The following is a 13,366-nucleotide window of genomic DNA, read 5'->3' as shown; positions in this document are numbered from 1 at the left end:
AATGAGGATGGATGAGCCATGGGTGGGGATGGATGAGCCATGGATGTGGATGGATGAGCCATGGATGGGGATTGATTAGCATGAATGAGCCATGGATGGGGATGGATGAGCCATGGATGGGGATGGATGAGCCATGCATGGGGATGGATGAGCCATGGATGGGGATGGATGAGCATAAATGAGGATGGATGAGCCATGAATGGAGCATGGATGAGCCATGGATTGAGCATGGATGAGAAATGAATGGAGCATGGATGAGCCATGGATTGAGCATGGATGAGCCATGGATGGGGATGGATGAGCCATGAATTGGGATGGATGAGCATAGCATAAATGAGCCATGAATGAGGATGGATGAGCCATGGATGGGGATAGATGAGCCATGGGTGAGGATGGGTGAGCCATGGGTGGGGATGGATGAGCCATGGATGGGGATGGATGAGTCATGAATGGGGATGAGTGAGCCATGGATGGGATGTGTGAGCCATGGATGGGGATGGATGAGCATGAATATGGATGGATGAGCCATGGATGGGGATGGATGAACCATAGATGGAGCATGGATGAGCCATGGATTGAGCATGGATGAGCCATGAATGGGGATTGATAAACCATGGATGGGGATGGATGGGCCATGGATGGGGATGGATGAGCAAGAATATGGATGGATGAGCCATGGATGGAGAGTGGATGAGCCATGGATGGAGCATGGATAAGCCATGGATGGCGCATGGATGAGCCAGAATGAGGATGGATGAGCCATGGATGGAGATAGATGAGCCATGGATGGGGATGAATGAGCATAGATGAGCTATGAATGAGGATAATTGAACCATGGGTGGGGATGGATGAGCCATGGATGGGGATGGATGAGCATGAATGAGCCATGGATGGGGATGGATGAGCCATGAATGGAGATGGATGAGCTATAGATGGGGATGGATGGAGCATAAATGAGGATGGATGAGCCATGGATGGAGCATGGATGAGCCATGGATTGAACATGAATGAGCCATGGATGGGGATGGATGAGCCATGAATGGGGATGGGTGAGCCATGAATGGGGATGGATGAGCAAGAATATGGATGGATGAGCCATGGATGGAGCATGGATGAGCCATGGATGGTGCATGGATGAGCCAGAACGAGGATGGATGGGCCATGGATGGGGATGGATGAGCCATGGATGGGGATGGATGAGCATAAATGAGGATGGATTAGCCATGGATTGAGCATGGATGAGCCATGGATTGAGAATGGAAGAGCCATGGATGGGGATGGATGAGCCATGGATGGGGATGGATGAGCCTTGAATTGGGATGGATGAGCATGAATGAGCCATGAATGAGGATGAATGAACCATGGATGGGGTTAGATGAGCCATGGGTGGGGATGGATGAGCCATGGATAGGGATGAATGAGCCATGGATGGGGATAGATGAGCCATGAATGGGGATGAGTGAGCCATGGATAGGGATGGATGAGCCATGGATGGGGATGGGTGAGCCATGAATGGGGATGGGTGAGCCATGGATGGGGATGGATGAGTCATGAATGGGGATGAGTGAGCCATGTATGGGGATGGGTGAGCCATGGATGGGGATGGATGAGCATGAATATGAATGGATGGGGAATGGATGAGCCATAGATGGAGCATGGATGAGCCATGGATTGAGCATGAATGAGCCATGGATGGGGATGGATGAGCCATGAATGGGGATGGGTGAGCCATGAATGGGGATGGATGAGCAAGAATATGGATGGATGAGCTATGGATGGAGCATGGATGAGCCATGGATGGCGCATGGATGAGCCAGAATGAGGATGGATGGGCCATGGATGGGGATGGATGAGCCATGGATGGGGATTGATGAGCATAAATGAGGATGGATTAGCCATGGATTGAGCATGGATGAGCCATGGATTGAAAATGGAAGAGCCATGGATGGGGATGGATGAGGCATGGATGGGGATGGATGAGCCTTGAATTGGGATGGATGAGCATGAATGAGCCATGAATGAGGATGAATGAACCATGGATGGGGTTAGATGAGCCATGGGTGGGGATGGATGAGCCATGGATAGGGATGGATGAGCCATGAATGGGGATAGATGAGCCATGAATGGGGATGAGTGAGCCATGGATAGGGATGGATGAGCCATGGATGGGGATGGGTGAGCCATGAATGGGGATGGGTGAGCATTAATGAGGATGGATGAGCCATGGATGGAGCATAGATGAGCCATAGATGGAGCACGGATGAGCCAGAATGAGGATGGATGAGCCATGGATGGGGATGGATGAGCATGAATAAGGATGGATGAGCATGAATAAGGATGGATGAACATGGATGGAGCATTGATGAGCCATGGATGGAGCATGGATGAGCATGACTGAGGATGGATGAGCATGAATGAGGATGGATGAGCATGGATGGAGCATGGATGAGCCATGGATGGAGCATGGATGAGCCATGGATGGAGATGGATGAGCCATAGATGGGGATTGATGAGCCATGAATGAGGATGGGTGAGCCATGAATGGGGATGAATGAGCCATAGATGGGTATGGATGAGCATGGATGAGCTATGAATGAGGATGGATGAGCCATGGGTGGGGATGGATGAGCCATGGATGTGGATGGATGAGCCATGGATGGGGATGGATGAGCATGAATGAGCCATGGATGGGGATGGATGAGCCATGGATGGGGATGGATGAGCCATGCATGGGGATGGATGAGCCATGGATGGGGATGGATGAGCATAAATGAGGATGGATGAGCCATGAATGGAGCATGGATGAGCCATGGATTGAGCATGGATGAGAAATGAATGGAGCATGGATGAGCCATGGATTGAGCATGGATGAGCCATGGATGGGGATGGATGAGCCATGAATTGGGATGGATGAGCATAGCATAAATGAGCCATGAATGAGGATGGATGAGCCATGGATGGGGATAGATGAGCCATGGGTGAGGATGGGTGAGCCATGGGTGGGGATGGATGAGCCATGGATGGGGATGGATGAGTCATGAATGGGGATGAGTGAGCCATGGATGGGATGTGTGAGCCATGGATGGGGATGGATGAGCATGAATATGGATGGATGAGCCATGGATGGGGATGGATGAACCATAGATGGAGCATGGATGAGCCATGGATTGAGCATGGATGAGCCATGAATGGGGATTGATAAACCATGGATGGGGATGGATGGGCCATGGATGGGGATGGATGAGCAAGAATATGGATGGATGAGCCATGGATGGAGAGTGGATGAGCCATGGATGGAGCATGGATAAGCCATGGATGGCGCATGGATGAGCCAGAATGAGGATGGATGAGCCATGGATGGGAAAGGATGAGCCATGGATGGGGATGAATGAGCATAGATGAGCTATGAATGAGGATAATTGAACCATGGGTGGGGATGGATGAGCCATGGATGGGGATGGATGAGCATGAATGAGCCATGGATGGGGATGGATGAGCCATGAATGGAGATGGATGAGCCATAGATGGGGATGGATGGAGCATAAATGAGGATGGATGAGCCATGGATGGAGCATGGATGAGCCATGGATTGAGCATGGAAGAGCCATGGATGGGGATGGATGAGCCATGGATGGGGATGGATGAGCCTTGAATTGGGATGGATGAGCATGAATGAGCCATGAATGAGGATGGATGAGCCATGGATGGGGATAAATGAGCCATGGGTGGGGATGGATGAGCCATGAATGGGGATGGGTGAGCCATGAATGGGGATGGGTGAGCCATGAATGGGGATGGATGAGCATTAATGAGGATGGATGAGCCATGGATGGAGCATGGATGAGCCATGGATGGGGCTGGATGAGCATGGATAAGGATGGATGAGCATGAGTGAGAATGAATGAGCATGGATGGAGCATGGATGAGCCATGAATGGAGCATGGATGAGCCCGAATGAGGATGGATGAGCACAGATCCAGCCCACAGCACTGCTGCACCCAGCTCTCCCCCTCTCCTCACACACTGTACCGATCGGCATGAGGAGAGGAACCAATCTGGACATACTCTGGTTTGTTTACAAGTCATCACGCTGTCTTTGGATGGTGTGATCACGTGGTAAAGGGCCGCTCTCATTGGCCCGTTACCCCGATCCATGATATGCCGAGTCTTAAAGAACCACCGGTCACAGACATTCCCCGGTGCGCACCCCAGGGGGCATGTGGGAGCGTGATTCTGGGAGGGCATCATAGGACACCCTCCCAGAGTTATCCAACCGCACTGTAGCCATCATTCGGCTATGGCCCAGTCGGCAACTGGTTAATACTAGTATTAATACTGCTACAGCTACTACTTCTGCTACTACCACAGTATCATTCGAACTCCCTCTATTTTTTAATGGCTGATTGTGAACATCACAAAGCACTACGTAAAGTGATTATAAATGATCACCTTGTAAAACAACATATTCAGTTTGAAACAGAAATTAAAGGCAAAACATTTGTTCATAGATTTAAAAAAACTCTATCAATACGTTTTTTCCCTTTTTTACAAGAAGTGATCACATTCCCTCTGTTCTCAGCTGCATAACAGCTGGGACGAGGAGAAGCAGCAGCACACTGAGCTTCCCAGTAAGGCTGTGCGGGGGGGGCATGTCAGGACAAGTCTGATCATTGGAGGAGAGATGGCTGAGTTCCCAGCATAGCTAGAGAACTGACCATACTCTCTTGCTTAATGTGGTCAGTTTTTAATAGGAAAGCAGAGGGACTGACAGGAACACCAGTGATTTTCACATAAAGGAAGCAATACAAAGTGAACAGGATACTTTTCATACAAGTACATGGTATAGCAGGCACATATCAGGAATATGAAATGTTGGGGTAACAAATTCTTTAACTATCAAGAAGAGAGGTCAAGGTTCATCTGCATGCATAAGCCACAAAACAGGGATGAGTGCTGGCCCAGCTCATAACTGTAATGCAGCGTACACACAGTCGGACTTTTAGACCGGACTTGACCGACGGACGCCGACGGACCAAATCCGGCGGACAATCCGATCGTGTGTGGGCTTCACCGGACCTTCAGTGGACTTTTCCAGTCGCAAATCTGACGGACTTTAGATTTGGAACATGCTTCAAATCTTTACATTATAACTCCGCCGGACCCAGAAATCTGCTCGTCTGTATGCTAGTCCGACGGACAAAAACCGACACTAGGGCAGATATTGGCTACTGGCTATCAACTTCCTTATTTTAGTCCAGTGTACGTCATCATCTTTGGTGTGATCGTGTGTAGGCAAGTCCGTTCGTTAAAAAGTCCATCGGAAGTCCGTCGAAAGTCCTCTGGAAAGTCTGTCGGACAAGTCCGGTCGAAAAGTCCGCCCGTGTGTACACGGCCTAAGAATATATGGAGCAGATTCGGCTGGCTGCACATCTAAAGCCTCCTTTATTGAACACTGTTCATAAAATTAGCAAAGCAGCTACAGAAAGAGGGCTAGGAACAGGCTAACACATTTCATGTTTCCCAGTGCTTAATTAAAGCTATGAATATACGCTGGTAAGCATGAAATGATGGCACTTTTGCTCTTCCTTGTTTTACTGTTTTTTTTTGGACAGTGTTCAATAAAGGTGGTTTTAGATGTGTGGCCATCTGAATTTGTTCCATATACTGATTAACTATGTGTTCCTTTTTCCAAAATAAGGCAAATTATTATGCAGTAGCAAACGTTTTAATGTAATTAGGTGAATGATTGTACTTTTTAACTAAACCCAGCAGTCATGCATGTGAATTATAGAAGACCTCTGTTTTCAATGTGACTGACATGTAGTCTATAGGTTCTGCTAGTTCAGAACTTTTCAAGGGTTACAAACACAAAATTGCATAATTTCATAGTAGTAAGCAAACAGTAAGCAAGCTGCCCGTTATCAAAAGTGGTAATGTTAAGTAATCCATCAAACCATGGCAACATGTTGATTTGTTTTTTTTCAATGGCATTTACAATGCCTTGAAAAAGTATTCATACCCTTTGACATTTTCCAAATTTTGTCATGTTACAACCAAAAACGTAAATGGATTTTATTGGGATTTTATGTGATAGACCAACACAAAATGGCACATAATTGTGAAGTGGAAGGAAAATTATAAATATTTTTCAATATTTTTTACAAATAAATATGTGAAAAGTGTGGCATGCATATGTATTCATCCCCCCTGAGTCAATACTTTGTAGAACCACCTTTCGCTGCAATTACAGCTGGAACTCTTTTTGGGTATGTCTTTACCAGCTTTGCACATCTAGGGAGTGACATTTTTGCCCATTCTTCTTTGCAAAATAACTCAAGCTCTGTCAGATTGGATGGAGAGTGTTTGTGAACAGCAATTTCAAGTCTTGCCACAGATTCTCAATTGGATTTAGGTATGGACTTTGAGTGGGTCATTCTAACACATGAATATGCTTTGATCTAAACCATTCCATCATAGCTCTGGCTGTATGTTAAGGGTCATGGTCCTGCTGGAAGGTGAACCTCCGCCCCAGTCTCAAGTCTTTTGCAGACTTGATTGCCTTGTATTTGGCTCCATCCATCTTCCCATCAACTCTGACCAGCTTCCCTGTCCCTGCTGAAGAAAGCATCCCCTCAACATGATACTGCCACCACCATGTTTCACAGTGAGGTTGGTGTGTTCAAGGTGATGTGCAGTGTTAGTTTTCAGCCACACATAGCGTTTTGCTTTTGGACCAAAAAGTTCAATTATGGTCTCTTCTGACCAGAGCACCTTCTTCTGCATGTTTTCTGTGTCCCCCACATGTCTTCTCGCAAACTGAAAATGGTACTTCTCATGGCTTTCTTTCAACAATGGCTTTCTTCTTGCAACCGTTCCATAAAGGCCAGATTTGTGGAATGCACGACTAATAGTTGTCCTGTGGACAGATTCCCGCATCCTGAGCTGTGGATCTCTGCCACTCTCTTCAATGGGCCTCTTGGATGCTTCTCTGATTAATGCTCTCATTGCCCGAGCTGTGAGTTTAGGTGGACAGCCATGTCTTGGTAGGTTTGCAGTTGTGCCATACTCTTTCCATTTTTGGATGATGGATTGAACAGTGCTCCGTGAGATATTCAAAGCTTGGGATATTTTTTTATAACCTAACCCTGCTTTAAATGTCTCCACAACTTTATCCCTGAGCTGTCTGGTGTGTTCATTGGCCTTGATGATGCTGTTTGTTCACTAAGGTTCTCTAAAAAACCTCTGAGGGCTTCAGAGAACAGCTGTATTTATACTGACATTAAATTACACACAGGCAGTGGTGGCCCATCCATTTGATGGGGACAGTGGCTGCAATTGATGGGCACAGTGGCTGCATTTGATGGGCACAATGGCTCCATTTGATGGGCACAGTGGCTGCAATTGATGGCACAGTGGCTGCATTTGATGGCACAGTGACTGCATTTGATGGGCACAGTGACTGCATTTGATAGACACAGTGGCTGCAATTGATGGCACAGTGGCTGCATTTGATGGCACAGTGGCTGCAATTGATGGCACAGTGGCTGCATTTGATGGGCACAGTGGCTGCAATTGATGGCACAGTGGCTGCAGTTAATGGTTTTGTTTTCAGTATTTTTCAGAATTTTTCAGTTTGTATGGGCCCTTCAAGAATTCTGAGCACCAGCCGCTACTGCACACAGGTGGACTCTATTTACTTGAATAACAAAATACAGGGGGAAAGAGAACCCCCTGGGACGAAGTCATAGGCGAACCAAGCTGCTTATGAAAGGGAAATTAGTTTTATTGCACAACAGAAATAATACAAAATTGCAATTGTACCCACCACCAACACCTAGATATTAAAATGAGACAACATTGTCTATATAAAAGCAGCTGCATCACATATAAGCAAGCACACAACATGTACCCAAGAGATTGCAAGTAAAGTGCAAGGGGTGACAGTGGATTGGCTCACAGATCCCAGTGGCAATCACCACTGTGCCCATCCCGTCAAAGTTATTCAGTAGACCCCCAACTGGGGGATACAGGGGTACAATGTTAGATATCTACAAACTTGAAGGTGAGCCCAGAGAGTAGCATGCTACTAAGTTTACTGAATGGTTTCATTTTAAACTGATAATAAATCCTGCATAGAGAACAGTATGCAGCCACTGGTATTGATTAGTCCAGGTAATCAGTTTCAGGTTAAGCCATTTGAAGCAGAGCAAGCCCCGAGAGGGATCTTGTAAGGTAGGGCAGTAGGTAGAGATTATCTACAGGTCAGAACAGGCATATTTATGCAGAAGTTAGGCAAAGTCAAAGAGCCAGTGGTCCGTTTACCTGACCGTGGTAGGCAAGAGTCTATGAACTCTGACAGGTTTCCCAGATGTCTCCAAAAGAGTCCATTTGATTGAAAGGGGCCACACACTGCACTGGTTTTGTCATCCAAGGTGCTCTATTGCCACATGTGAGTCCAGGGAGCTTTCGCTGATGATTCTGTTAGTCGCACTGTAGAGTTTGTAGGGCCGTCTCGGCAGCCTTTCTGATACCTCAGCCAAAGTGGCTGCTGCTGGCTTTAAAGTGTGTATTGCGCTTGCGCTGATGTGAAGTTATGCATCATCCATGACGTGTAGTGCATCACTGTTGTGGTGTCATTGCCGACATGTTTCACCCAGTCACGTGGGTTTTCTCAAGGATGGGAGGGATCAGTAGCAGTCATCTATTTACACTATTTATATTTTCCACTATAATTTCCACAACGGCCACTAGATGTCAACCGCCAGTTTAAACACCACACATACATTTTTTCTCTGCTGCTGGCCAGGGGCACTCAAATAGGCATTTAATAGCAAACAAGTGACTTAAAAGATGGTGAGGGGATCAGTGCACAAAGGGAAGGAAGAGCAGAAACACCAGAGTCACTGGAGAGATTAGTAAAATAAAGTAAAGTAGATACAGTGAAATGGTTTAGATGCGGTAATTTGTCACATTATAGTATTTTCGAGCAGGGTACTGTATAGATATGAACTGTCAACATTCTATTTAAACAGGCCATATGCTCAGCTAGGGTTTATGTCTCATACAGATAGAGTAAGTTCTGGCCACCGTTATTGTTCAAGAAAAGGCTGAAAGCTATATTCAGTGTCCAAGCCCAAGGGCGCAAGTGTTTTGAGTCTAAATATCCACATTTTTTCTTTTTTCAGCAGGATGTTATTGAAATCACCTCTACATGATGGCAAGTTGAGGGTATAGATCCCCTTGCCTGATACCAGCAGTGTTGCCTCCATGAAAGTCTGCAAAGTGCAATGCTAGTGGGGACATATCTTCCCTTTTCTTCTTATTCCTCTCTTTGGTTGAAATTTTTACACCTCTTAAATGTTCATTAATGCAAATTCGGAGTTGTCTCTTAGTTTTTGCTATAAAGTACTTTTTACGTGGACACTCCAGCATGTAAATAACTCTGGAAGTCACACAATTGATAAAGTTTTTAATTTGGAACATCACACTCCGATTTGCATCAGTGAAAGTTGCTGTTTTCTCAACGAATCTACACATTTGGCAGTGCCCACATGCGTACATTCCTTTGAGAGGGGGTAGGTCAGTCAGCCAGTTTGTAGTCCTTTCCCTAGTGTATTCTGAGTGGACTAGGCTGTCCTTAAGGTTACGGGCTCTTCTGGTGACCAGTTAGGGGCGAGGTCCAACAATATCTATTAGTGGCGGGGATTTAGTAAGAATTCCCCAATGCTTTTGGAGTACATTTCTTACTTGTTCCCACTGTGCCCTGTAGGTAGTAATTATCCTTAGAGGACTTTCTTTGGATGATGTTTTTTGCATGTCCTGCTTATTAGCCAGGTGATCTCTCCTATCTTTTGTCCAGGCCTTTTTCCGTGCCCTTTTAAGTACTCTGTGAGGGTAACCTCAGACTCTAAATCTACTGAACATCTCACCTGCTTCCCTGTGGAAATCATCATCCCTGGAGCAGTTCCTGTGAAGTCACAGGAACATGAGGAAGAGCACTCTATAAAGAAGAGAATGCAGTCACGTGAGCTGTGAGATCACCAGGAGCCAGAGCCACACAAGAAGAGGTGTGGAGCTGGTTTGTACACGAAGGACAGACTGGAAGGCAGCCCTGCAGAGTGATGAGTAAAGTGTGTGCTGTCTTTGGAGGATCCAGAGGAATTGGAAAAGCCATGCCAAGCTATTAGTTCAAAAAGACTATAAAGTGGCTATTATTTCAAGAAATCTGTAAGCCGCCTCAGCTACTGCCATAGAACTTAAAGCTCATCTGGCTCTTGGATGTGATTTCATTAAAGAACAAGAAGTACAACACACATTTCAGGAAATTGTGAGCAGTTTTGGTCATGTTAACTACCTGGTCAATGCTGCTGGCATAACTAGTACCAGCGTAAAGACCCATCCTCTGAGCTGCAGTATGGGATGGAAATACCCATTCATTAACTAACGTCTGTGACAATTGATGCCTATTTACTAGCTTAGTCTGGTAAGCATTTCTCCTATAGGGGTGGCTAGTCCCCCGTTTTATCGCACGAGTGGAGGTGATGGTGGTTGAATAACCTTGAATATAAGTGTGTGGGACTTCATTTTCAGACTGGACTTTTTCTCACTATACATGGACTGAGGAATTTATCACCAGCCTTTACTATAATACCACTTTCATTTTTGCACTGACACACGCATTGATGTTATGGTATTTTCATGTATGCCCTCTCTATACAGGATGTATTATCAGTTTAAAGCTAAACCATTCAGTTAACTTAGCGGCATGCTACTCTCTGGACTCATCTTCAAGTGTGTAGATATCTAACATTATATCTCTGTATCCCCCAGTTGGAGGTCTACTGAATAACGGTGACGGAATGGGCACATTGATCTATGATGATTGCCACCGGGATCTGTGAGCCAATCCACTGCCACCCCTTGCACTTTATTTGCAATCTTGGGTACATGTTATGTGCTTGCTTATACATGACACCGCTGCTTTTATGTAGAAGACATTGTCTCATTTTAATATCTGTCTAGGTGTTGGTGGTGGGTACCCACCACCCAGCTTTTGCAATTTTGTATTATTTCTGTTGTGCAATAAAACTAATTTCCTTTTCATAAGCAGCTTGGTCTGCCCATGACTTCTTCCCATGGGGTGTCTTTCCCCCTGTATTTTGTTATTCAATAAAGACTTTTAGTCCCGGAGACCGCACCATACCAGGTGAGTCTGCAATTTAAGGGACGCTGCAACTGAATGCACATCTACTGAGTGGTGCAGTGTATACACAACAGTGAGCTGATGGTCGCCATTTTTTGTGGACTCTATTTATTAACTAGGGGACTTCTGAAGGCAATTGGTTCCACTAGATTTTAGTTAGGGGTAACAGAGTAAAGGGGGCTAAGTACAAATGCACACCACACTTTTCAGATATTTATTTGTAAAAAAAAATTGAAAACCATTCATCATTTTCCTTCCACTTCACAATTATGTACCAACTTTGTGTTGGTCTTATCACATTAAATCCCCAAAAAAATACATTTACGTTTTTGGTTGTAACATGACCAAAATGTGGAAAATTCCAAGGGGTGTGAATACATTTTCAAGGCACTGTATGTTCTTATTGCTATTGTGGGGCAAACAATAAAACAGGAGACTTTAAATTCATATTTTCCTTTTTTTTTACCAAAAATGTAAAACAAATGGATACCTAAATTGTTCTCAGTGGATCAAGAGAAAGCCACTTTATTTCAGGCAACATTTTTTTTTTCTTTTGTCTATACCTTTTTTGACCATCACACCAGCCCAATATCACTGATACGAAAAACTAATTTGTGGGCTACACACACCATTACTCCTGCTACGGCTATCACAATTAATACTACAACTAGCAATAATAAAAACTTAGTAGTGGCAATATATTGATTTATTTTCTCTTATTACTGATAGTGATATAGGATTGAATTTGCCTTCTATTGACATCCTTTCTTCTCCTTTTTAGTTATTGTAGTGCTATTTGCTGCCTTGAAAAGACAGAGAAAGAAAGAACCATTAGTCCTGTCTAAAGAGGACATTAGAGACAACATAGTAAGCTACAATGATGAAGGAGGTGGAGAAGAAGATACACAAGCCTTTGATATTGGTACACTCAGAAATCCTGGTGCGATTGAAGATAAGAAACACCGTAGAGATATTGTCCCTGAAAGCCTGTTGTTACCAAGGAGAACTGCTTCTGTGCCAGACAATACAGATGTTCGTGATTTCATTAACCAAAGGCTAAAAGAGCATGACAATGATCCTGTTGCACCACCATATGATTCACTTGCAACATATGCATATGAAGGAAATGATTCTATAGCTGAATCTTTAAGTTCTTTAGAGTCTAGTACAACAGAAGGGGACCAAAACTATGAATACCTCAAGGAATGGGGTCCTCGTTTCAACAAACTAGCTGAAATGTACGGCAGTGGGGAGAGTGATAAAGATTCTTAACTTTCACAGTACGATCAATCTTTTTTATTTGAAGCTAAATGGAATAAATTTGCGGGCACTTGGAAATAATATTAACAATTTTAAAATAATTTTTTTTTCTGACACTTGGCACAGTGTTAAATAATAACAATAATACATTAAAAATGAAAAAAAAAAAAAACAACTTTATACCACATTCATTTATTTCATCCATTTTTATTCAATGTAGAATATCACCCTAGAGAATGACTAATGTTAATTATAAGCCATGGATCAAATGCCGTGGTTGCTTTGTTGTATGTCAAATCCAATGATCACTTTGAAGACTTGAACAGAAGAATACTTCCTCGTACAAACTCATGTACACATTGCTTTTATCGGGTAATTTGGCTGCCTTCCCATTTGCAGCATTTTCTTGTTTTTTTTTATTTCAGAGGGAAACAGGAAATGATTTTTTTGATACATTTCTGATACATTATGTACATTAAAATGTACAGAAAATGTATATGTGATGTTAGTGTATTGAAGCTGGTGAAGATATATGTTAGTAGAACTTCATTTCATCAAATAGTATCTTGCCAATGTTTTATATTTATATTTTTGTATTTATTTTTAAGAAATAAACCTGTTTTTACAACTTGTTTAATTGCCTATATAATTAAGATCATAAACTATAGGCAGTATGGATGAAAAATGTAAAACCCAATATGACAGTAGTAACCAAAATGTGCTAAGTGGAAAAAAATAAGCAAAGATATTAACACGTTGGGGTTATTTACTAAAAATAAGTGTTTTTGTTCCACACCTGTATTTGCTTTGGCTGAAAGTGCATCCAACCCAAAACAAAAATGTAATATAAACTATATTAGTCTTTAGATGTTGTGGCTGCCCTACTTTTCTTTTTCCTGGCTT

At 43.9% G+C, this 13,366-nt stretch overlaps 1 protein-coding gene across 5 annotated transcripts in view; it reads left to right on the top strand.

Annotated features, from left to right (window-relative positions):
- Positions 1-13,094, top strand: part of LOC141144826 (cadherin-10-like) — an 881,011-nt gene extending 867,917 nt beyond the window's left edge. For all 5 annotated transcript variants that reach the window (XM_073630880.1, XM_073630882.1, XM_073630881.1 and 2 more), the window contains one exon: positions 11,985-13,094. In XM_073630880.1, the coding sequence (XP_073486981.1) occupies positions 11,985-12,475 (491 nt within the window). In that variant the 3' untranslated portion in view covers positions 12,476-13,094. The remainder of the gene's footprint in view (positions 1-11,984) is intronic.
- Positions 13,095-13,366: the final 272 nt, after the last annotated feature.

This window comes from Aquarana catesbeiana, linkage group LG05, assembly GCF_042186555.1.
Source record: "Aquarana catesbeiana isolate 2022-GZ linkage group LG05, ASM4218655v1, whole genome shotgun sequence".
Lineage (NCBI taxonomy): Eukaryota > Metazoa > Chordata > Amphibia > Anura > Ranidae > Aquarana > Aquarana catesbeiana.
Note: the sequence above shows the minus strand (reverse complement) of the source record. Positions and strands in the feature narration are given on the sequence as shown.